The following is a 25,277-nucleotide window of genomic DNA, read 5'->3' as shown; positions in this document are numbered from 1 at the left end:
CAGGTCGCCGCCTTACACACCTGAGCGACAGACGCTTGGTGTCGGAAGGCCCAAGACGTTCCGATTGCTCTTGTAGAGTGGGCCGTGACTGGAAAGGGAGGCACCTGCCCCTTCAAGGCGTAGGCTTGGACTACAATCTGTCTGATCCACCTGGAAATGGTGGCCGACGAGACCGCCATGCCCTTCTTAGGACCAGCCCCCGAAACAAACAGTGAGTCTGACCTCCGAAAGGAAGCTGTGGCAGACAAGTACACCTTCAGAGCCCTAACCACTTCCAGAGCGTGAAGAGCCACCTCCTTGGGGTGCTTCGGCTTAGGACACAATGATGGCAATACAATGTCCTCATTGATATGAAAGGCCGAGACCACCTTCGGTAGAAAGGACATTTGCGGACGCAACACCACCTTATCCCTGTGGATGACCAGATAAGGCGACTTGCATTACAAGGCCGCCAGTTCCGAAACCCTCCTGGCCGATGTGATGGCCACCAGAAAGACCACCTTCTGTGAAAGGGTCAGCAGAGGAATCTCCCTGATATTCCCAAACGGCGGCTTCTGAAGTGCCGACAACACCAGGTTCAAATCCCACGGAGGTAACGGAGGACGCACCAGAGGGACTACATATCGCACACCCTGCACAAAGGTACTCACTAATGAGTGAGACGACAGGGGTCTTTGAAAAAAAGACAGCCAGAGCTGAAATCTGCCCCTTGATGGTGCTCAACGCCAACCTCTGGTCTACACCTGGCTGAAGAAACAGCAGGATCCTGAATATAGAAAAGGAGCGCGGATGCCACCCTTTCTCCTCACACATGGAGATGTAGGCCTTCCAAGTACGATGGTATATCTTCCTGGAAGAAGATTTCCGCACCCTCAGCATAGTTGGAATCACCGAGTCCGACAGACCCCTGTTCCTCAATACTTGGCTTTCAATAGCCAGGCCGTTAAAGCCAGCGATGGTAAAGCAGGGTGAAGGATTGTACCTTGAGATAGGAGGACCCCTCTCAACGGCAGTCGCCAGGGAGCGTCTGCCCCCAGGCGCACCAGGTCTGCGTACCATGCCCGCTGAGGCCAATCTAGGGCAACCAGGATTACTGGAATCCCCTCGGCTTCCACTCTGCGAAGCAGACGTGGCAACAGTTTCAGCAAAGGAAAGGCGTAGATCAGCTGGTACTGATCCAACGGAGCCACCAGCGCGGTTGACGCATCTGCCCATGGATCCCTTGTCCTGGACACAAATCTCGGCACCTTCCTATTGAGCTGGGAGGCCAATAGATGCACATCTGGTGTGCCCCATTTCATTCAGGCACAGCCGCCTGAATATCTCCGGATGCAATGCCCATTCTCCTGGATCCAGCATCTGATGACTCAGATAGTCTGTCTGCCAATTTTCCACCCCCGGGATGTAAATGGCCGACAGGGTAGGAACGTGTCGCTCTGCCCATCGAAGTATGTGCGCGACCTCCTGAGCAGCGGCTGGACTTCTTGTTCCCCCTTGGTGATTTATGTACGCCACAGCCGTGGTGTTGTCTGACTGTATCCTGGTTGGACGCCCTCGAAGACACGCAGATCAGGTGTGGAGGCACAGCCTGGTCGCTCTCAATTGGAGCAGATTGATCGGCAACCTGGATTCCTCCGTTGACCAGAGGCCCGACTGAATCCCCATCACTCCACCCCAGCCGGACAAACTGGCGTCCATGGTGACCACCATCCATTTTAGAGGAAGGAGCGATTTTCCGGCCTGAATCACCAGGGACCTCAACCACCAGATCAGGGAGTCCTTGACTGGCTGGCTCACCTGGATCTGCCGATCCAGGGACAACGGAGATTTGTCCCATTTCATCAAGAGCTCCTTCTGCAGGACTCTGGTGTGGAACTGGGCATAAGGTACTGCCTCAAAGGCACCCACCATGAGCCCCAGCACCTGCATGCAAAAGCGGAGTGATGACCACTTGCGCTTCAACAGTAGTTTGACCGCAGATCTTAGAGTCAGCAATTTGTCTGAGGGGAGAAAAACCCTTGCTTCCCTGGAGTCCAATAGTAACCCCAGGTACTCCAGACGCTGAGTCGGTACCACCACCGACTTCTTTAGGTTCAACAGCCACCCAAACGCTTGCAGGGTCTGCAAGGTGATCGCCACATCCTCCTTTAACTCTGAGGCAGAAGAAGCTCTCAGGAGGAGATCATCTAGGTAACCCACGATCGCGATCCCGCGTTGTCTCAACAATGCCAACACTGGAGCCAGTACTTTGGTAAAGACTCGGGTGGCTGATGCCAGGCCAAAGGGAAGAGCCACAAACCGGACCCGGGCGGGGAATCATCCTCACTGTCCTAACGGTCCTGGTCAGCCATGTGTGATAAGTCAGAGCAGGGGTCTCCAGCCACAGCAGGGCCCGAGTCTGCATCAGAGCTTTCCCCAGAGGACGGGGGGGGCAGGGGCCTCTTACGTGCACCTTTCCTGCCATGTGCCGCCACTATCTTAGCAACATAGGAGTCCAGGAACGCCGTCATGCGCACCGCACTAAACGCAGGTGACCCGGTTGCTATAGCCTGGATTTCGGGGGAAGAAACACCAGTTTCTGAAGCCATGCTGACCCTATCCTGTCTGCCACCTGCAAGGGGACTTAGGACAGTGAAGGTCCCACCCTCCTGCTGCCGCCGCGTGGGGGGTGCTTAGGGCTAGACTCACCCCCCTGGGGCGTTATGTGAATGCCAACAACAGTGCCTGTAGTCCGTAGGAGGTTCCCAGATGCAGAGAGGAGAAAAAACTGTGTCAGCAGCAGCAGCTCTAACAGCGGTGCAACGGTCTGCAGAACAGCATCAGCTTTCCACACAGAGCCATCCAGTGTCCCTCACACACAGGGAATACAGGAAGTGACAAGAGAAAGCACATTGCAAGCTGTCACAAGAGGCCAGCGGTGAAGAAAGCATTTTGGCTTTCACAAAATGGCTGTCAATGTAATCCATAGGAATCCCAGGGAAAATGGCTGCTGAAGCTCCCCAGGGGAATCTATAGCTTTCTCAAACCCAAGATGGCCGCCGTAATGGCGCCATGAGGTGAAAAAAGCAAAAAATAAAAACGAACTGCCTGCTGACACACAGACATCCTCCACAAAAACTGTTTTTGGACTCCTAGACCTGGACCAGGACTGAACAGCAACCGCACAGAGCCCCACAGGTGAGAAACAGCGACACACACACACACACCGCAGCGCATGCAGACACCCCCCTCAGAGGGGGGAAGCAGGGGTGATAGGGACTTGGGAGAGAAGATAAGGAGGTGAGGTGGCCCCCGAATCGACCCCCCAGGGAATGCCCAGCTGCTCCCCCCACCGAAGCAGGGAGAGCCGTACTTACCAGTCCTGAAGAGCTGGGAGACATTTTGTGGTAGCCAACTCCTGCGCAGTTACAGGGAAGGTTACTGGCCCGGCATACTGTGATCCAGACATCAGTAGCCCGGTCATATGTATACCCCAGAGCATTGAAGCTCACCGACCACCTCTGGAGCATGAGGTATGTCGTGGCCTGCCGAGCCGTAGCTGCGGCCTGCTCACGCTCGATGGCCGGACTGGGGAGACTACAAGGATTTCATTAACCAGCCTGTCACCCAGCCGGCAGTTCATAGAAGATCTCAGGATCTCTCATCTTGCGCAAAAAGCAGCAAACCTGCAGCAAAAACATGGACCAAGAGGCCCGCAGGGTTTCCTAGCTCATTCTCCTTGCTAGGCAAAATAAAAACTGAAGCTGCTAGGAGCAGTGGGAAGGGTTGATAGCACGGGCCCGCCCCCAGGGGGCGGGATTAAAGTTCTGTGTATTGTGTAACAATTTTGCCTAGTTTCTCCTAATGGCAGGCTATACAACCCATTTAGTTACAGAGAGGAGCTGTGTCGGTCGGTGAATATAAGAGAAAAATCTTTGCCATTCTGAAGCTTCCCTCCAACCACTTTGCATAGTATCATATTATTTTATATATACTGTGATTCTGTACTTGGCAAATATGCTGTGGCAATCTCCCTCCACTAAGTCTGGCTGCATCCATTTTAACTGTGGGCAGCTGAAGCTGCTGCCTGTTTACTTCCTAGATTTACAGACACACAGAGGCATGCCTCCAGTTCTACAGCTCTCATTGGCCCACTTATGACTCATCCCCCCTCCCTTCCTGGCAAACTCTCATGAGAGTGAGAGAGAGCTGTGCATGATGTTATAACCCTAGGCTAATGGCCAGACAAGAAACATAAAGTGGCCTGTTTGAGTTAGTATAGCATAAAGTTAGTTAGCATAAAGTAGAATATTAGAAAAAAAAATTTATTTATTTTTTTATTTTTTATTTTTACATAATACATTTTAAATCTGGAGTTGTAACCCTCCATCCACCACTAAAACATGGCCAGTAACATACGGGGACTCCAACAAGAAAGCCACAGCGTGAGCCACTTCTTCTGCTTCACCAAACCTGCTCAGAGGGATACTTTGGCTCACCAAGTCCTTATCCAAGCTTGAAGTCATATCCGTGTGAATGAATCCTAAAAATTGATATACACAGTAAAATAAAGAAAGGGAGATTATTTCACTTAGTAGAATTATTCATTATAAAGAATGGAGGCTCTACTGTATTTTTTGCAGCCGATAAAGAAGTTCTATAAAATAACTAAGCAGTTTTGGAGTTTCACTCAACAGTAAAAAAAATATTTCCCCTCATCAATTCCTTTCAGTTAGTTCTGAATTTTCCCTTTTTAAGAGTTTTCTCCTGAAATAGTGCAAGTGCTCTATTGCAAGCTTTCATGAAGACATAAACCTTCTTGTCACTTTGCATATTGGATGAAATGTAACAGAGACAACCAGAAGTTCTACGAATTGCATCACTCTAACAATTCTCAAGGGATGACCCCCCAGAAACCTTATCTGGACGTAAGAGAGGCAAGTAAGAACTCAAGCAGGAACTGCTGAACAAAGATAACCTTTACAGATGGTAGACAAATTGATCTTCTCTTCTGAAACACAACAGCTAAGGGCCCATCTGCAGATTTAGTGTTGTGTTGTAGCATGTTAAAGAGGCTGTAAACCTACATAGGTAAGCCTATAATAAGGCTTACCTATAGGTGCTGAAAAGATCTCCTTAACGCACCGTTTAGGAGATATTTGCTGTACACTGTGCCGATGATGTTATCGTGCATAAGCTGTGAAGAGGCGGCCACCCATGCCATTTCTTAACTAGAAAGCGGTGTAACTGGTAGCTCCCACACGCATGCGCTGGAGTGATGTCACGCGTCTCCGTACAGTCACAGAGCCAGAGTCCGCAGCCCCGGAAGGAAGAGGGGCCAAGATGGATGTGGCCTGCAGTGGGGACAATGCGGGCATCGTTTGCAGGCAAGTGTCACATAATGTGCTAGTATACGATGCATACTACCACATACTTCAAAAAAGTTATGCTTTTACTTTGTAGGGGGAAAAAAAAAAGAAAGCAAAACCCATCAGGGTTTACTTCCTTTTTAATGAGGGCGTGAAAGTGTCATTAAAACCACATCATAAAAAACTATCAAAAAAAGGTGTATTACATGCTGTTCATAGTCACTTGGTCATTATGAGATTTGTTTTCTGCATTCTGCAAACAACCTGGTTGATCCTGCTGCTCTCTATTGCCATATTCTGGTTATGACACCAATTCAGCTAGAGATTTTGCAGCTGTGGTGGCCACTTTGCACATGCTCAGTTTTCAGCGAGTTTCTATGCTGAGCATTTCCTCCCTATCACAGCTGAGTAGCCCATGTCACTATAGAGTCACACATGTGGGTGTATACACAGTAGTAAATTACATCACACTCCTCCATACCCACTAACCAGCTAAACACAATGGGGATGGGATATTACATGTAATGATCCAATATTCTAAGAAACAGACTGGAGGGGCGTGACACAGCCTATGACTTGCAAAATCCACCCACACTATGTTTTTGTCACAAAAGAATAAAGATTTGATTTCAAATATATATTTGTATGACAATTTAAAACAGTTTGTTGATGTTAATTAATTTTTCCTCTGCATTCCAAAGGCTGTTTTTTTTATTTTGGACATGTGACCAGCAGCAGAGGACTTGAAGCCCCCCCCCTGCTTATGTTTCCCTGCAGATAGGCTGGTAAATAGCTGGGTCATGTGACAGCTGTATATCGATTAGGAAAAGGGTACTTGCATGTTTTTATTTATTTTTTCATTAACATAATTGCAGTGCCATCATCCATATACAGAAATAGAAGGCACAATGTAAATTAAACAGTGTGTGTTTAGTATTTGTTTAACACTTTTTTGGGTTGTCAGCATGCTTAACGTGTTACTAAACCGGGGTGAAATTAGTCTGTATATGCAGTAATGCATGCTTGTTATACACCCTGTGGAATCTAAGGGGTTAATCCTGCACATTGGGTAAAAAGGCAGTTTCATCCGGTCTTCTCTGATCCTTCCCCTGATAGTACAGAGCCTTGGGGGCACTCTGCACATGCTCAGGTTGGTGTGTATTGCTAGAGAGTTTTTTTTTTTCTTCGGGAGAGTGCATGTGATCAGCACAGGGCCAATAAGCATGGTCCAGATAGAGGGTTAGGGGCCCTGCAGCCTCATAGGTCCAGTCTTCTTTAACCAGACACTGATAGAAGTCACAAGACTGCTAAATACTGCAGATGAGAAAAGGTATTTAGCAGTTTATATTTACTAAAATTATTTCACTTCCATGTTCTGCGTACCGTGGGAGACCAGATATAGTAACACTTTAAAGAAAAGAAAAAACTGCGCTAAGAATAGAACACAAAAGATCAATATCATATGGATGGACCAGTCCAAAAGCAGCAATTAAATGTGAGATATAGCACAAAAATAATGGGAAGGAGAAAATAATTGCGCTACTACAGTCCGTATAGAATTTGCAGGGCACAAACAGTTCCAAATGGTGATGTATGCAGTTAAAAAACTTCAAAGAAGAACACCCTGATGATAAATCACAAATAAGTGTACCACCACCTAGAAAACACGCTTACCAGATAGTAAGCAAATTTGGGCAGATGTTTGTTTTCTGAACTCCGAAAACAATACTTAAAATGGTTGTAAACCCTTACAGACCACTTTGACCTACAGGTAAGCCTAGATTAAGGCTTACCTGTAGGTCCAAGAAATATCTCCTAAACCTACACGGTTTAGGTGATATTTGCAAAATGACAGGCACCACTGTCTACAGCTCATGTGTCGTAGACAGCGAATGCGCAGGCGCACTAAGCATGCCACTGCCAACAGCAATCATGCCGTTAGTGGTGGCTCCCATCCGCATGCCAGTCACAGCGCTGTGGCGGCGTCGGAGGACGACGAGGGTCGCTTCGGGGGCTTCCATCTCAGGTAAGTTATTCATAATGAGCTAGTATGCTATGCATACTAGCCCATTATGCCTTTGCCTTGCAGGGTCTATTTTATTTTTATTAAGGCTTTACTTCCTCTTTAAGATGGTGCTGCCTTACCCCTGGAAACAAGTTTTTTTAAAGAGTTTTAAACAGTTGATTGTTCGGCGTACTGCTCACTGAGCTTTTGGAGCCTATGGTATCCACCTGAGAGTCGTATTATTCCCCATGTCATCTTTGGGATGCCCTGCTGAGTAAAGGCCCGAGCTGGGTTAAAGCCATATGTCCAAGTTGTGCACTATCTAGTAAGCATGTTCTCTGTGAGGTGGCGCTATGGTCTATTAATTTTTCTTTTTGGGTTGATTATCATACCATCTTCTACAAAGCCACAGATTTCATGATATCTATTTGAGGGGCATATCAACATATATGCAGGATCCTGGTGAATTGTGGAAAGCAAAGGCCTGGGCTGGGTCAAAGCCATCTGCCCAAATTTACTTACTATGTGGCAAGTGTGTTTTCTATGAGGTGGTGGTACACTTATTTGTGATTTATCATCAGGGTGTTCTTCTTTGAAGTTTTTTTTAACTACATACACCCCCATTTGGAACTGTTTGTGCCCTGCAAATTCTATATGGACTGTAATAACACAATTTTTTCTCCTCCCCATAGTAACACTTTAAATGGTCTGCCAAAGCACCAAAACAGAGTCAAAAACAGACATGCACTATTTTCTCCGATGCAGAGTAACCACAGGGCACAAGCCATTCAGAATTGAAAATGAATGGCACCGAAGCACACTGCACCATGAAACACCTTTCAGTGTGTTGTGGCAAATGCCACAATTGTCATTACATCACATCAGTGCAGTAATAAAAAAAAAAAATTCCTGCAATAATCAGATCTGGATCCAGCTTAACACTTCATTAACCATAGCTTTTCAGTGACCTGTGTTTCCCAAGTACCAAAGAATCTATCTAAGCTCCTAGAGGACAAAGAGGGAAATATTTATGGTGTGGCAAAAAACTGGTGAATCAGTCTTTTGCCAGTGGAACCAGGGAGATCTTTTATAGTTTGCTGCATTCCCTGCATATGCCACTCAATGGGTTCAGGAACCTCCACCATATTTATAACATGCTTAATGTTAGTCACCAGTTTGAGAATGCAGCAGAATCTAGGCCGGATAGTAGGCCCCGATTGTCTGCTTTCTATAAATGTGACCCATTAAAATTGCCATGAAAAATAAAAAGGTTGCTTCATTAAAGTCATGACTACACTGGCATTCTGCGTTTCTGGTCATGTGATCAGCTCACTGCCATCCCAACTGTTTCTTCTCATTACAACACTGGGGCAAGTGATGTGATCTTAGGAGGCAGACTGTCCCATTTATCTTCAGGAAGCAATCACTGGATGATGTTATTATTACAATTATTATTATCATTATTGTTATCATTATCAGTGCTATTAGGATTGCTATTATGTTCAATATTGTTTTTAATATTATCAACTCCCATGAATTGATTAGATGTGTGGAGCAGTCATCCAATCAATTGCATGATTGTGGCATCACACTGTATCAATTTTTATTAAATTATACACATTTTATTAAATATAATTGTATTCTTCGATATTCACTGCATAGACATGTCTCATGTAAAGGCATTCTTTTTTCCACATATTCATTGGATGATGTATTTTCCCTATGTGGGCAGAACAGTTCAGCTGGGTTCTGTGGTTGACTGGTTCAGATTAGTGTTTCATTATTAGCTCACCTTGATAAAGAGGACCTACATCTCCTGTAAACGGTTTGCCGTGCACCACTTTCATTAAATGGAGTATTGTGTACTATATCTGTGTTTTTATTAAGATACATATATGTTGTCCTTGATGGCTTTACCCTTCTAATTGGTTGGGGGACTGGACGCCAATCATTCACCACTAAAGAAAAAAAAGGTTTTCTTACCGGGGGCAACCACATTAACCCGTATGTTCTTCCTTGCAACTTCTTTAGCCAGGGATTTGGAGAATCCAACCAAGCCTTCCTTGCTGGCACTGTAAATACTCTGTCCAGCATTCCCTTTGTGGCCAACCACGCTGCCTGCAAGTTCAGAAAAGGGCCAGCAGTCAACAACACAGAATAAAAGCAGAAGATAAATAGAACACATTGAGGTTGATTTACTAAAATTGTAGAGTGCAAAATCTGGTGCAGCTGTGCATGGTAGGCAATTAGCTTCTAATTTCAGCTTGTTCAATTAAGGTTTGACAAAAAAAAAAAAAATGGAAGTTGATTGGTTTCTGTGCAGAGCGGCACTAGATTTTTCCAGTTGTAGTAAATCGTCCCCTAGGAGGACAGTACTTCAAAAAGGTCCATGCTTTCCCAAGTCATGCAACATTCCTTCCACGTCTATCTGTGTGCTTTATTCCATGGAGAAATGGCAGGTGTCCCTACACTATGTCATACAAGTGAGCCTTATCTTAGTCATATAATATTTGGCTTAGCCCTTCATTTAGCAGTGACTGTCTGATTCCTGGTTATATGAAACCATTTCCATTGTATCCATTCTTTTTATTAAAGACTATCTTACATTTATCTACAATTTTACATGGATAATGTTATATGGCCAGTTTAGATACAATTATACCTTAGTGCAGTTCTTCAAAAAGGTTTAGGACTAATTTTCTGTTAATTTACACTATTAAATACTAAAAAGGCACATATTGCTATCCGTTTCCCACTATACTCCATTATGCCCAGCCTTACAATCCATGGTCTGCAATTTACAGCCCATTCATAAAATGAAAACCAGTGTGGGGGTCTGTGGTACTGCATAGAGTTCTTTCTGTTTGATGCGGAAGAGAGTGCTTATGTGATTTACAGGTCACGTGATCAGGTTCTCCTCCCAGATTTCTTACAAACTCTCGGTCATTTAATAGCACTACACTGGCTTCAGACTCCCAAAATTAAGTGCTAAGCAAATCTACAAAGAACATCACTGTGCTTTATAAATGTTTTTTTTTAGTCAGCATCTGTCATTTCTGTGTAGAAGAGCTGAGAAAGAAAGACATTTTCTGATGGGTTGCTAAAAGGAACACAAACTGTTCTTGTTAGCACACGTTTCGTACATTAGCAGTTCTATCCAATAATGGACGTTCCTTCCTGCTGCCTCTTTAGAGAGTAATGGAGTATTGGTCTTCTGGAGTTCTTACTAGACTTGACTTTGACTTAATTGGCAATGGATTGAATAAGAACACACAACACATACAGCTAGAAGACCCTGCAACATATCTTTGTTATCATGCTGTGTTAGAGTTTATAAGAATATGGAATTGTGCTTTTTATCAGTACAGAATCCTAAGTAACTGTCATGCAGATATAAAAGCACAGTCTTTCTTCAGTCCAACACTTTCAGAAGTCAAATGTGATTCCTCTTTATGAAAAAGGATGTGACTGCTTAATTTATTTATATAGTCAATACATCTGCTTAGTGTTATCAGTCTCTGTATGGATCATTTGTCTGGTCAATACAGTCCTTCACTGAAAAAAGTGAAAATAGTGAAAATTTGCCAAAAACATTATCAATGATCCAATAAAATTTCTAACCCATCTGATATATGACACGTCAGTAAAGAAAACAAATGTATGGAAATGGTTTACATTTGGATTTCCTAAAGGATTATTTTACAATTTATCTGAATATTTTCACTGATGCTGTTCTTGAGTTACAGGTGTGTTTATTGAAGAGATTAATGATTGTGAAATTCCACTTTGAACAACTTGGACAATGGATCAAGAGATGAATTCCTACTATTTCAGCCTCAGAAGACTAAAATTTAACTCATACTCTACAATTTTTGAGCGAATAGCGCAAATTAACATTTTTGGAAATGGACAATAAAACTGCTCTATGTGTTTGTATGGGCTGGCAGATAAAGCGTGGGGTATATCTAAAAGGTATATTGAGGAACCCTGGAAGCTGTGCCAAAAAAAACAAAAAAACAAAGGAAAGAGGTTATAGGACTAACCACCAGCATTGCCTGTGGGCTCACTGCAGCAGATTTTTCTGCACTGACTTACCATGCATCTTTTTTCACTTTCCCAAAGAGAGATGTCCTACAGATATTGATCCCCATATAGAATGAGAGAAGTGCTAACAAAATCAGATGGTTTGTGTTTGGTAGCTCTCCAAAAAAATAGGAGCCCCTCTAAAGAGACAAATGCCACATGCTTTCAGTTAAATATTTAATTTCTCCTATCAGTTCATTCTCCACAGTTATTACCTTTTGTTCCACCATTTCCTGCCTATTATATTGTAAGCTCCCAGCAGCAGAGCTCTCCTAAACCTCTTGTATTGAATTGCATTGTTGCTTTATTGTCCTTCTTTATATTGTAAAGCGCTGTACAAACGGTTGGTGCTACTTAAATCCTGTATAGTAAAAATAATGAATTAGGAAGTGCTAATGCAGTAAAAGCAAATAGGGCACCAAATGTTCTCTACAGCCAATGCGTTTCAGGGGCTCAGCACTCCCCCTTCATCAGGGCTTACAAAAATAAAAATCAGCCAGACCCAGAGCAAAGCTCCTGGAAAATTGTAATCTAACGTCCAAAGAGCAAGCTGCTCTACCGTGAACATCATTTTTTTATTTTTTTTTAAGATTTTCCTACTGGGTTGGATAGATTTTTCAAGAGCTTTGTTCTTGGTCCAACTGACATCCCATTTATTTTGGAGTCCTGGTGTTTTTTTTTTGCCTGTTGTAATTTGTGAAATCAATAAAATGCCACTTTAGACTCTAGGAACTCTTGTTTGGTGCCCACTTTGGTTGAAATGCTTTTCTTCTGCATTCTGTCTTGGTAAAGGCAGGGCTTTGCTTCCTAATGTCAGAGCCTTCAGCTAGAACAATGAGCAGAACAGTAATAACATCACCAAATCCACCTACTTAAACAACCTGCCAACTGCCCTAACTCCATATTTTGTTCATTCTGTCAAAGGTTACATTTGGGTGAATTGCAAGTGGCACTTACATACCTGAAGGGGTGATATACAGTCATCTCTTCTTTTCACAGGGCCTACAGCTCAAACTTTTGTAGCCAACAGAACAATAGGTATGCTTCCAGAAGGTAGCAGATCAGGGGTTTATAAATACTTCTTCTTTAGAGTTTTGTATACTATGGAACGGTACATATACTATAGTTCTTTTTTATGTGAAGATGATACCATTGGGTACACAGGACATTTGAAAACCTCTTCTGAATGCTGGAAAATTAACAGCTAGTATCCGATGATTAAAAACGCCTGTTTTGCCGCTTTTACATACCGCAATTAAGTATGTTTAGCCGTGGTTATCTGTGTTTCCTCCTCTCACTTTCTCTTGACTGTGGGTCAAGCTTGCAGGCAACAGTATGTGGTGAAAATTGTGTTTTTATAGTTTTTTCCACATTTTACGTTTAAAAATTATCAGAAAAATTTTCCCCTTTAAAACGATTATAAATGCAAACGCACATTAACGCTTGTTAGCGCTTTTACATGCGGTTACAAGCATTTAAAATGTCAGTAAACTACAGTCCTGAACGCGATTTATCTGCTTTGAAAAACATGCCTATAACCCAGGGCCAGCAACCTGTAGATCACAACTTACTGTTAGATCACGGACAGGTGAATGAAAGGTCATGGTCTGGGCTTGCTGACCCACCATTGCAGAATATCAGAGTACAATATGGAGGAACTGGTTGTAAAGTTGGAGCTGTAGTAGGGAGCAAGAGCCACATAAGCCAATGCCTCCTCTGTACTGCTGGCTCCTGTCCCATGCCGAGTGATACCAACTGCACTCCACCTCTCATCCCAGCTAGCGGTCTCCAGAGTGGTGTCAGCAGGAGGAAAGAAGAGATCTTCAGGTCAGAGTGAAGCAATACACTGGGCCTAATAGTATTGGGCTGCTTGCACACTCATGTGCTGCGGTTTACCCACACATTGGGTGCAGTGCAGTATACCTGCAGCTTTCCTGTGGGTTTGCTGTGCTTAGCCATGGACTTCTATTACATCCTGCATGATTGCGATACAATAGCAATTGGAGGTTTAAATCAGGTGTGAGGAGGTGACACTGTGCCCGGTGAGCTTTGACATCTCCCATGTTGTTCAGGTAGATCTCCACATCTTTAAGGTTGCCCACCCCTGCTTTAACAACTATAAATGATAAATGCTACATACACACGATCGGAAATTCTGATAAATGTTCGATGTGAGCCTGTTGTCGAAAATTCCGACCGCGTGTAGGCTCCATCGGACACTTTGTCGGAATTTCCGACAACAAAAATTTGAGAGCTGGATCTCAAATTTTCCGACAACAAAATCCGTCTTCAAAAATTCTGATCGTGTGTACACAATTCCGACACACAAAATTCCATGCATGCTCGGAATCTAGCAGAAAAGCCGCACTGGCTATTGAACTTCCTTTTTCTAGTCCCATCGTACGCGTTCTTGCTGATCGGAATTTCCGAAAACAATTGTGCGACCGTGTGTATGCAAGACAAGTTTCAGCCAACATCCTTTGGAAATAAATCCACGGTTTGGTTGTCGGAAATTCCGATAGTCTGTACGCGGCATAAGTGTACATGTACACATAAGATAACATTGAGGAGAGTTCGGGGCCGATTAAAAAAAAAAAAAAAAAACCTCAACTGCTCCTAAACGTCAGTTTAGCAGCTGCAGTGTACCTGAGGCCTAAGAACGGTATTCTCCTCACTCAAACATTTTAACTTCACTTTTCAGAAAGCATTAATAATGTAAAGTTATTCATTTGTCTGCAGTGGCATGCTGCAATCACAGTCATTTTATTTAGAAGCCAGTTACCTATATTGACAATAGCGCCACCCTGCTGCTGGACCATGCTTCGCAGTGCAATTTTACATGTATGTATTGGTCCTATGAGGTTGATGGAAAGCTGAGACAATATATCTTCTGACTTGGTTCTCATTAACAGTCCATCCCTGGAAAAATAACACACTTATTTTACTAGTTAAAACAACATAGCATTCACTTGTACTGCTCCCAAAAAATTGTGACCAGACTTTTAGCATTGGAATGATTCTCAGAAAGAAAAGCAGGGGGCAATTGCTTAACTACCTCAATACAGTGCAGTTACACCCCCCTTCCTGACCAGACCAATTTTCAGCTTTCAGCGCTCTCACAGTTTGAATGACAATTACTCAGTCATCCAACACTGTATCCATATGAAACTTGCGTCCTTTTTTCCACACAAATAGAGCTTTCTTTTAGTGGTATTTAATCACTAGTGGGTTTTTTATTTTTTGTGCTATAAATAAAATAAAACGTAAATTTTGTGAAAAAAATGCCTTTTTCTTTGTTTCTGTCATACATTTTTGCTAATTAGTAATTTTTCTTCATAAATTTTGGCCAAAATTTATACTGCTACATATCTTTGGTAAAAATAACCCACGTTAGTATATATTATTTGGTCTTTGTGAAAGTTATAGAGTCTACAAACTATGGTGCCAATCACTGAAAATTGATCACTTCTGATCAGGCCTTCAGTACATCAGGTGTACCTCATTTCTTGAGACACTAACAAGTCAGGAAAGTACAAATACCCCCCAAATGACCCCTTTTTACAAAGTAGACATTCCAAGGTATTAAGTAAATAGCATGGTGAGTTTTTTTAAGTTGTCATTTTTTCCCACAATTCTTTGCAAAATGAAGATTTTTTATTATTATTTTTTTTTACAAAATTGTCATATTATCAGGTTATTTCTCACACACAGCATATGCATACAACAAATTACACCCCAAAATACATTCTGCTACTCTTTCCGAGTATGGCGATACCACGTGTGAGACTTTTACACAGCCTGGCCACATACAGAGCACTAACATTGATGTAGTACCTTCAGACGTTCTACGAGCAAAAATTACGCATCTCATTTCTCAATCACCTATTACACTTTTGAAGGCCCTGGAGTACCAGGACAATGGAATTTCCCAAAAAATGACCCCATTTTGGAAAGCAAACACCCCAACGTATAATCTGTGAGGCATAATGAGTCTTTTGAATGGTTAATTTTTTTCCAGAAGTTTTTGGAATATGTGGAAAAAAATTAAAACGCATTTTTTTTTTTACACAAAATTGTCAATTTATAAGATATTTCTAACACATAGCATGTATATAGCAAAAATTACACCCCAAAATACATTCTGCTACTCCTCCCGAGTATGGCGATACTACATGTGTAGGACTTTTACACAGCCTGGCCACATAGAGAGGCCGAACATTGAAGTAGTACGTTCAGGCGTTCTAGGAGCATAAATGACACATCTCATTTCATTCCTACCCATCACACTTTTGAAGGTCCTGGACAGTGAAATTACCCACAAAATGACCCCATTTTGGAAAGCAAACACCCCAACGTATATTCTATGAGACATGGGCTGCAAATAGGTACTCGGGTACTCTGATGGCCTGGTGACAGGTACTCGGGTACTCTGATGGCCTGGTGACAGGTACTCGGGTACTCTGATGGCCTGGTGACAGGTACTCGGGTACTCTGATGGCCTGGTGACAGGTACTCTGAAGGGCGGTGACAGGTACTCTGAAGGGCGGTGACAGGTACTCAGATGGACTGTGACAGGTACTCGGGTACTCTGATGGGCCGGGACAGGTGCTCCGGTACCCTGATGGGCCGGGACAGGTGCTCCGGTACCCTGATGGGCCGGGACAGGTGCTCCGGTACCCTGATGGGCCGGGACAGGTGCTCCGGTACCCTGATGGGCCGGGACAGGTGCTCCGGTACCCTGATGGGCCGGGACAGGGGCTCCGGTACCCTGATGGGCCGGGACAGGGGCTCCGGTACCCTGATGGGCCGGGACAGGGGCTCCGGTACCCTGATGGGCCGGGACAGGGGCTCCGGTACCCTGATGGGCCGGGACAGGTGCTCCGGTACCCTGATGGGCCGGGACAGGGGCTCCGGTACCCTGATGGGCCGGGACAGGGGCTCCGGTACCCTGATGGGCCGGGACAGGGGCTCCGGTACCCTGATGGGCAGGGACAGGGGCTCCGGTACCCTGATGGGCCGGGACAGGGGCTCCGGTACCCTGATGGGCCGGGACAGGTACTCCGGTACCCTGATGGGCCGGGACAGGTACTCCGGTACCCTGATGGCCCGGGACAGGTACTCCGGTACCCTGATGAACCGGGACAGGTACTCGGGTACTCTGATGAACCGGGACAGGTACTCGGGTACTCTGATGAACCGGGACAGGCACTCGGGTACTCTGATGGGCTGGGACAGGTACTCGGGGACTCAGATGGGCTGTGACAGGTACTCGGGGACTCAGATGGGCTGTGACAGGTACTCGGGGACTCTGATGGGCTGGGACAGGTACTCGGGTACTCTGATGGGCTGGGACAGGTACTCGGGTACTCTGATGGGCTGTGACAGGTACTCGGGTACTCTGATGGGCTGGGACAGGTACTCAAATACTCTGATGGACTGTGATTGACAGGTCCTCTTTATTGGGGCGGGCAGGCAGGCGGCGGTAACGAGATGTTACCGCAATCTCCTCCTCACACACGATTGGTGTGTGAGGAGGAGAACAACCCAGTAACATCTCGTTACCGCGGTTTGTTTACATTTTAGTGATCGTCTGTGAAAGGATCACAGCCGATCACGTGGGTAAACAGCCGGGCAATGGCTGTTTACCAGCGTCGGTGACGAGCAGTGTTCCCGGGAAACACGCCGCCGACGTGATCGCGCGCATGCGCCGTGCACAGTCGGGGTGTGACCATCTGTGATCGGCCGTGACTTCATCACAGCCGATCACGTGGTAAACAGCCATAACCAATGGCTGTTCACCCCCTTCGGTGGCGAGCGGTGTCTCCGTGACACGCCGCCACCGAAGAAAAAGGGATGCGCGCGCACGATTGCACGCATTCCCTGTTTAAACGGGAGGCCGTCATATGACGGCCTCCCGCCACAATAGGTGCGCCGCCTGGCCGTCATTTGACGGCCGGCGGTCAGCAACCAGTTAAAGTGGTCGTAAAAAAAAAACATTCAGTTTAAAAAAGAAATGAAAGGCAAAACATTTGTGTATAGATTATATTTATAAGTGATCACCTTCCCTCTGTTCTCAGCTGCATTAGAGCTGGGGGAGAAGAAGTAGCAGGACACCAAGCTACCCAGGGAAGCTTTTGAGGGGGGCGTGTCAGGATAGCAGGCTGAGTTTCCAGCACAGCTAGAGAACTGTCCAAGCTGTGCTCCCCTACTTAGTGTTGCCAGTTTTTAAATTGGAAAGCAGAGGGACTGAGAGGCACACCATGGATTTTACACAAAGAAAGCAAAGAGAAGAGGATACTTTTCCATACAAGTACATGGTACTGCATGCACATATCAGGAATATGAAATGTTGAAGTAACAAACACTTTAATGCCAGAGGAAATAGGCATTTGTGCTAAAGTAATTCATTTATTTTCTTAACATAGCAGCTGGGAAACAAATAACTGCACTTCTGGAAGCTATGCCTGTGACATTGCTCAGACACTAGGACATAAGATTGGGAGTGTCCTTTTATCTATCTCGATCTGGAAATTATTGACCATTGAAGAGTAATATGTAAAGAGACATATTTGGAGGTCTGGCTTGGGAAAGGATATCTGAGACTTTATTATGCTTAAAGTGGAAGTCCAGGCTATTACTAACTTAAAACTGCTCTCAACCCTTTGCTAAATCCTATACTAACTACCCTGTAGAAGAAAAAGGGCACTCCGGTCTGCGATTGGTTCCCAGTGTCGGCTTTGGGGGAGAGGAAGGACAGCCATCAAGGGATGCCCCATAGAAAGCCTTTAGGAGACATCACCACCCAGGCTGCAGCTGTTGTCTCTGCTCTCTCCTCTCCCCTGAAGCCAGCCACTGGGTAGATCACGTGACCGGACCAAAGATCCCTCAGAATAGGTAAATATAGGCATCTTCCTTCTACAAGGCAGTCAGTATAGGAGTTAGAAGGGGATGGGAGAGGATTTAAAAGAGAAGTATGTTTTCTTTTCCGACTCATACTTACCTAGGTGGATGTAGCATCGATCCGACGCTGCATCTATTCCCTGGCACCTCTAAGCCCTTGTACAATCGGTCGGACATTCCGACAACAAAATCCTTCGGATTTTGTCAGAAACCGGTGTTGCATACACACGGTTGGACAAAGTTGTTGGAAAATCCGATCTTTCTGAACGTGATGACGTTATTTCGTTACGACGGCACTACGTTCAGGCTAGTAGCCAATAGTTTTGGTCTAGGAATTTGATCTGAGCATGCGTGACACATTGTCTGATCGGAATTCTCTACACACAATCGGATCGGATCATGTTGTTGGAAAGTTTTATAGCCCAGCTCTAAAACTTTGTCCGTCGGATATACCAATGGAAACAGTCCGATGGAGCCCACACACAGTCGGATTATCCGACAACGCGGTCCTATCGGACATTTTCCTTCGGAATGTCCGACTGTGTGTACAAGGGCTAACAGTGAGAACCAAGCAACTGAACACCGTTGATCGCTCGGTTCTCACAGCTCCTCAGCACCATCAGTCACAGCTCTTTGCTCTGCCCCTTCTTGCACACTGGAGCGCTGGGCTGTGGAGGGGGCAGGAGTGGCTGACTAATGCTCTCAGCAGCTTGCAAACAGGATGAGCCGGGTTTCGGTCCAGGGATCTGGGGGGATCCTGACTCCATGGTCGTGATGACGCTGAGCCTGGACTGACTCTGACTTCAGCCCACTCTCTACTGTAAACAGGTCACAGTAGTGCAAAATGAATTGTACTTTAAATTTATATATGTCTGGTAAGTTTTTGTGGCACATACTGGGTGGAGGGAGAATTTTTACATAGTGGTGTTTTGTTTAGGAGAACAGAAGATACACTCTCTGGAAGTATGTTTTCACAGCGGTGTATTTTAACCACTTTCAGACCGGACCATTTTGCTGGTAAATGACCAGAGGTCTTTTTACACTTTGGCACTGCGCTGCTTTAACTGGTAATTGCGCGGTCATGCAATGTTGTACCCAAACAAAATTTGCGTCCTTTTCTTCCCACAAATAGAGCTTTCTTTTGATGGTATTTGATTGCCTCTGCGATTTTTATTTTTTGCGATATAAACGTAAAAAGACCGCAAATTTTGAAAAAAAATGATATTTTCTACTTTTTGTTATTAGAAAAATCCAATAAACTCAATTTTAGTCATACATTTAGGACAAAATGTATTCAGCCACATGTCTTTGGTAAAAAAAAAGTCAATAATTGTATATTTATTGGTTTGCGCAAAAGTTGTCACATCTACAAACTAAGGTACGTTTTCTGGAATTTACGCAGCTTTTAGTTTACGACTGCCTATCTCATTTCTTGAGGTGCTAAAATGACAGGGCAGTACAAAACCCCCCCAAATGACCCCATTTTGGAAAGTAGACCCCCTAAGGAAATTGATAAGAGGCATGTTGAGCCCATTGAATATTTTATTTTTTTGCCTCAAGCGATTGAATAATGACAAAAAAAAAATTTTTTTTTTTTTTTTACACAAAGTTGTCACTAAATGATATATTGCTCACACATGCTATGGGCGTATGTGAAATGACACCCCAAAATAAATTCTGCTGCTTCTCCTGAGTACGGGGATACCACATATGTGGGACTTTTTGGGAGCCTAGCCGCGTACAGGGCCCCGAAAACCAAGCACCGCCTTCAGGCTTTCTAAGGGCGTCAATTTTTGATTTCACGCCTCACTACCTATTACAGTTTTGAAGGCCATAAAATGCCAAGATGGCACAAAACCCCCACAAATGACCCCATTTTAGAAAGTAGACACCCCAAGCTATTTGCTGAGAGGCATGTTGAGTCCATGGAATATTTTATATTTTGCCACAAGTTGCGGGAAAATTACAAACTTTTTTTTTTTTTTTTTTTTTTTCACAAAGTTGTCACTAAATGATATATTGCTCATGCATGCCATGGGCATATGTGAAATGACACCCCAAAATAAATTCTGCTGCTTCTCCTGAGTACGGGGATACCACATATGTGGGACTTTTTGGGAGCCTAGCCGCGTACGGGGCCCCGAAAACCAAGCACCGCCTTCAGGCTTTCTAAGGGCGTAATTTTTTGAGTTCACTTCTCACTACCTATTACAGTTTTGAAGGCCATAAAATGCCAAGATGGCACAAAACCCCCACAAATGACCCCATTTTAGAAAGTAGACACCCCAAGCTATTTGCTGAGAGGCATGTTGAGTCCATGGAATATTTTATATTTTGCCACAAGTTGCGGGAAAATTACAAACTTTTTTTTTTTTCACAAAGTTGTCACTAAATGATATATTGCTCACGCATGCCATGGGCATATGTGAAATGACACCCCAAAATAAATTCTGCTGCTTCTCCTGAGTACGGGGATACCACATATGTGGGACTTTTTGGGAGCCTAGCCGCGTACGGGGCCCCAAAAACCAAGCACCGCCTTCAGGCTTTCTAAGGGCGTTACAGTTTTGAAGGCCATAAAATGCCAAGATGGCACAAACCCCCCCCCCCCCAAATGACCCCATTTTAGAAAGTAGACACCCCTAAATTTAGGGGTACACTAGTGAGACTAGGTAATAAATGGCGGGTGCCCTGAAACTATAAAAAAATAACTAACCAACCAGCGTCACCTGTAACAGTTATATGGTGATCACTGGTGAAAGGGTTAACTAGGGGGCAATCAGGGGGCTTTATGCGGTAGTATATGGGGGTCCCTGGCGCTATAAAAAGCTGCGGCGAACCTAAATACCTACCTGCCTAACTAGCGTCACCTGTGACACTAATACAGCGATCAGAAAAACGATCGCTTATTAGGCTGGGTTCACACTGGAGCGATGCGGGAACGCCACGAATGCGCGGCGGGTTCCCGCATCGCATGCCTCCCGGCGGCAGTTCACACTGCCCTATGCGAACTGCTGGGAGTGTCAGTGAAATGTTAATGACACCCCAGATCAGTTCGCATATCGCAGTGCGATCTGCAAACTTGGATCGCATGGTGTGAACACCCATGCGATCCGATTCTGCTGCGGACCAAAAAAAGGGTCCCGTGCGAGTTTGCGGCGGGTGCGACACGAATTCAGCCATACTATCTGTATAGCTGAACTCGAATCGCACAGAGATCGGATGTGATTTGCACTGCAGTGCGGTGCGAATCACATCCGTTCTCATAAACCGCTGCAATGTGAACCCAGCCTTAGTGACACTGGCGACGGGGGGTGATCACGGGGTTAAACCTTTATTGGGGGGGTTAGGGGGGTACCTTAGAACTAAAGGGGGCTAACCCTAACTGCCCTAACAGTTATTAGTCACAAATGACACCTGCCGGGTGATCAGGGGGTTAAACCTTTATTAGGTAATAAATGGCGGGTGCCCTGAAACTATAAAAAAATAACTAACCAACCAGCGTCACCTGTAACAGTTATATGGTGATCACTGGTGAAAGGGTTAACTAGGGGGCAATCAGGGGGCTTTATGCGGTAGTATATGGGGGTCCCTAGCGCTATAAAAAGCTGCGGCGAACCTAAATACCTACCTGCCTAACTAGCGTCACCTGTGACACTAATACGGCGATCAGAAAAATGATCGCTTATTAGGCTGGGTTCACACTGGAGCGATGCGGAAACGCCGCGAATCCGCGGCGGGTTCCCGCATCGCATGCCTCCCGGCGGCAGTTCACACTGCCCTATGCGAACTGCTGGGAGTGTCAGTGAAATGTTACTGACACCCCCAGATCAGTTCGCATATCGCAGTGCGATCTGCAAACTCGGATCGCATGGTGTGAACACCCATGCGATCCGATTCTGCTGCGGGCCAAAAAAAGGGTCCCGTGCGAATTTGCGGCGGGTGCGGCGGGTGTGGCGGGTGCGGCGGGTGCGGCGAATGGCTGAACTCGAATCGCACAGAGATCGGATGTGATTTGCACTGCAGTGCGGTGCGAATCACATTCGTTCTCATAAACCGCTGCAATGTGAACCCAGCCTTAGTGACACTGGCGACGGGGGGTGATCACGGGGTTAAACCTTTATTGGGGGGGTTAGGGGGGTACATTAGAACTAAAGGGGGCTAACCCTAACTGCCCTAACAGTTATTACAGTCACAAATGACACCAATGCAAAAAAAAAAAAAAAAAAAAAAATGACATTGGTGTCACTGTGACTGGGGGGCAGGGGTAATTGGGGGGGTGATCGGGGGGTAAAGGGGGGGTGTGAGTGTGCCTGGCATGTTCTACTGTGTGTGGGATGTGTTGGTGCAACTCACTGATCCGCTCTCCTCCGTGTCGGAACGAAAAATACCGACACGGAGGAGAGAATACATCACTTCCTCTCCTGTGTTTACATTACAGGAGAGGAAGTGATGTCACCGGGGATTTCCATTCGTCGGGAGCGATCGCGAGGGGGTGGCCATGAATGAATGGCCGTCCCCTCGTCCGGGATCGCTCCCGAACGAAAACCGACCGCCGCAGGCACCGGGCGGGGGCCCGATCGGGCCCCCGACCCGCGGGAGGCAAAGGACGTACATATATGTGCTTATGCCTGCCCGTGCCATTCTGATGACGTAGATCGGCGTGAGGCGGTCGGCAAGTGGTTAAAGAAGAAAAAAGTTACAATTATTGTTTTTTCTTTTGTTGATTTTTCATTTCTTTTGCCTGAATATTCTTTATGTGGACACTTTAAGTGCTCATGTAGTGTTGGTGTTCATTGTGTACCAATGATCTATAACCTCATATTCATTAATGGCAGCAGCATGGTGGTTCGCAGCCATGCAGCTATTGAGTTTGTCAGTCCTCTTTGCATTTGGGTTTCCTCAAATGATCTCGAGGATATATTTGAAGTTTTACTGGCTTCCTCCCAAACTAGGCCCTAGTGTGTGTATGAATGTGATAGTGTTGGGTTGTAAGCTTTATCTAGGGACAGATGTGATCAGATCTATGCACTCTCTAAAGCACAACAACTATATCCTCCATTAATAAATGCTTAAAATAAATACGCCCCAAAAGCAAGGTAAAGTAAAATATCATGAAAAAAAACTATAGAGCCCACTAAACACAAGTTTAAACATGAATTGATCATGGAGAAGCAGAACACGAAGATTAAGCATGGAATTGGTATGAGGAAGTGATAGGAGACACATGGGGTGTGAGGCGACTTATCTGATGTATAGATATCGCATAAGGGCAGACTCATGACGTGATCATGTAGTGATTTTAAATGAAATTCAGATGCTCTAATGGATTACTTCAATTTTTGTTCTAGCTTTGCAAGAGCTGTTATTATCAGAATAAAGAAAAGTGTGACTGCTAGGCCGGCTTCCTAGCGTTAACCAAAGTAGAAACTACTGAACCCGACAGCCCACGGTCTTTCAGAATGTGGGTCTCAACAGCCAAACTGTTAAATTTAGCGTTTGTAAGGTAGGATGGAATACCAGACCTTGTGAGAGAAGGTCTGGCCGCAGTGGTAGGATCCATGGGTCCCCTCCTCTCTATTCCTGGAATGGAAGGAATGTTGTCTTCTGCCCAGGATAGGATATGATTTACCTCTCTCCGAGCCACAAAACTTCTCGTGCCCCCTTGGTGATTGATATAGGCCACTGTTGTGGCATTGTCGGATTGTATCCTAACAGGATAACTCTAATCTGAGCGTCCTGGCCTTCAGGCCCAGGCGTGCTGCCCGAATCTCTAGAATATTGATGGGCAAGGTAATTTCTGTTTTGGGCCATTTTCCTTGGACAGATGCTTCTTCCAGGACTGCTCCCCAGCCCAGAAGGCTGGCATCTGTTGCCATTACCTTCCAGGTCACAGTATGCGATTAAGGCATCAATTTTTTTTTTCAAGCCTAAAATGGTTGAGGAAAAAACCTCTTCAGTGATATATACAGGGTCTGCAATGCAAAAACAGCTGCAACACACGACATCCCTCACTCTGACCAGCCATATTACTCTCAGGGGAGCATGTCATCTTTTTTGAGATGGTTTTAGTCTTCTTAGCGGCTGTATAAGTCTTTCTAGAGCCCTTATTGCGGTGTTTTTACCCCCCTTACGACCATAGTCCGATGCACAAAACAGAGGTACTACCAGAAATTGGTGTGCAGCTTCTGTGTGTTCATTCCTGTGTTTGACCTCTGATCCTGACTCAGCTTGCTCCCGACCTCCGTTTGACTGCTACCTCCCCTGACCTTGGCTTGTCTCTGGATTCTGTTTTTACCTTCTGTTCTTGCCTGATCTACCTTCTGTTGCTGACTTGGCTTCTGACCCGACTATCCTGTTGTCTGCCATCTATGCCTGATCTGCCCAACTATTACCTGCATCCTGCTCATCCAGCCTGCTACAGCTCTTCAGTCCAGCAAGATCTCATCTGTCTCCTGCTTCCAGCTGCTTACCCACAGTCTGCCACCAGCCAAGCTTTATACCAGATCTTCTGCCACCAGCTGGTTCTGCTGCCACATCCACCTGCTGACTGCTGCCACCATACAGTCTACTAGACTGATCACAGGCACTCATACCTTACTGTGCTCCCATGGCTGCTGACTCATTATCAGTGGGCCCCGAGCCAAATCTCCCTAACCAGGTACGTGACAGGAGGGTGGGGTGGTGTCATTGTCTGGAAAAAACAATTGCTATTATCTTAAAAAAGAAAGCAGCACAAATAAAAAATGTTATGACACAAAAAAAGCATAAACATAGCAAGAAATGGTAGGTTTGTTTTTAAGATTTTAAAAACATGGGGTGCAAAGTGGGTGGGTGTGAATAAAAACAAGCGGTTATGTTTTTTTTTTTTAGCTCTAACAGCACAAAAAAAAAAAAAGGAGAACCAGCACAAATGCGGCACTAACCAGCCAGCCTGATTT

At 45.1% G+C, this 25,277-nt stretch overlaps 1 protein-coding gene across 1 annotated transcript in view; it reads right to left on the bottom strand.

Annotated features, from left to right (window-relative positions):
- Positions 1-4,304: 4,304 nt before the first annotated feature.
- The window catches only part of CBR4 (carbonyl reductase 4), a 75,049-nt gene continuing 54,076 nt past the window's right edge, over positions 4,305-25,277 (bottom strand). Inside the window, exons 4-6 of the mRNA XM_077477175.1 lie at positions 14,219-14,355; positions 9,337-9,471; positions 4,305-4,522 (exon numbers count right to left, since the gene is read on the bottom strand). Of these exons, the coding sequence (XP_077333301.1) occupies positions 4,344-4,522; positions 9,337-9,471; positions 14,219-14,355 (451 nt within the window). The 3' untranslated portion in view covers positions 4,305-4,343. The remainder of the gene's footprint in view (positions 4,523-9,336; positions 9,472-14,218; positions 14,356-25,277) is intronic.

Source organism: Lithobates pipiens, unplaced genomic scaffold (assembly GCF_037356315.1).
Source record: "Lithobates pipiens isolate NorthernLeopardFrog02 unplaced genomic scaffold, aLitPip1_a1.2 Scaffold_13, whole genome shotgun sequence".
Taxonomy (NCBI): Eukaryota; Metazoa; Chordata; class Amphibia; order Anura; family Ranidae; genus Lithobates; species Lithobates pipiens.
This window is presented reverse-complemented; position numbering and strand designations above follow the sequence as displayed.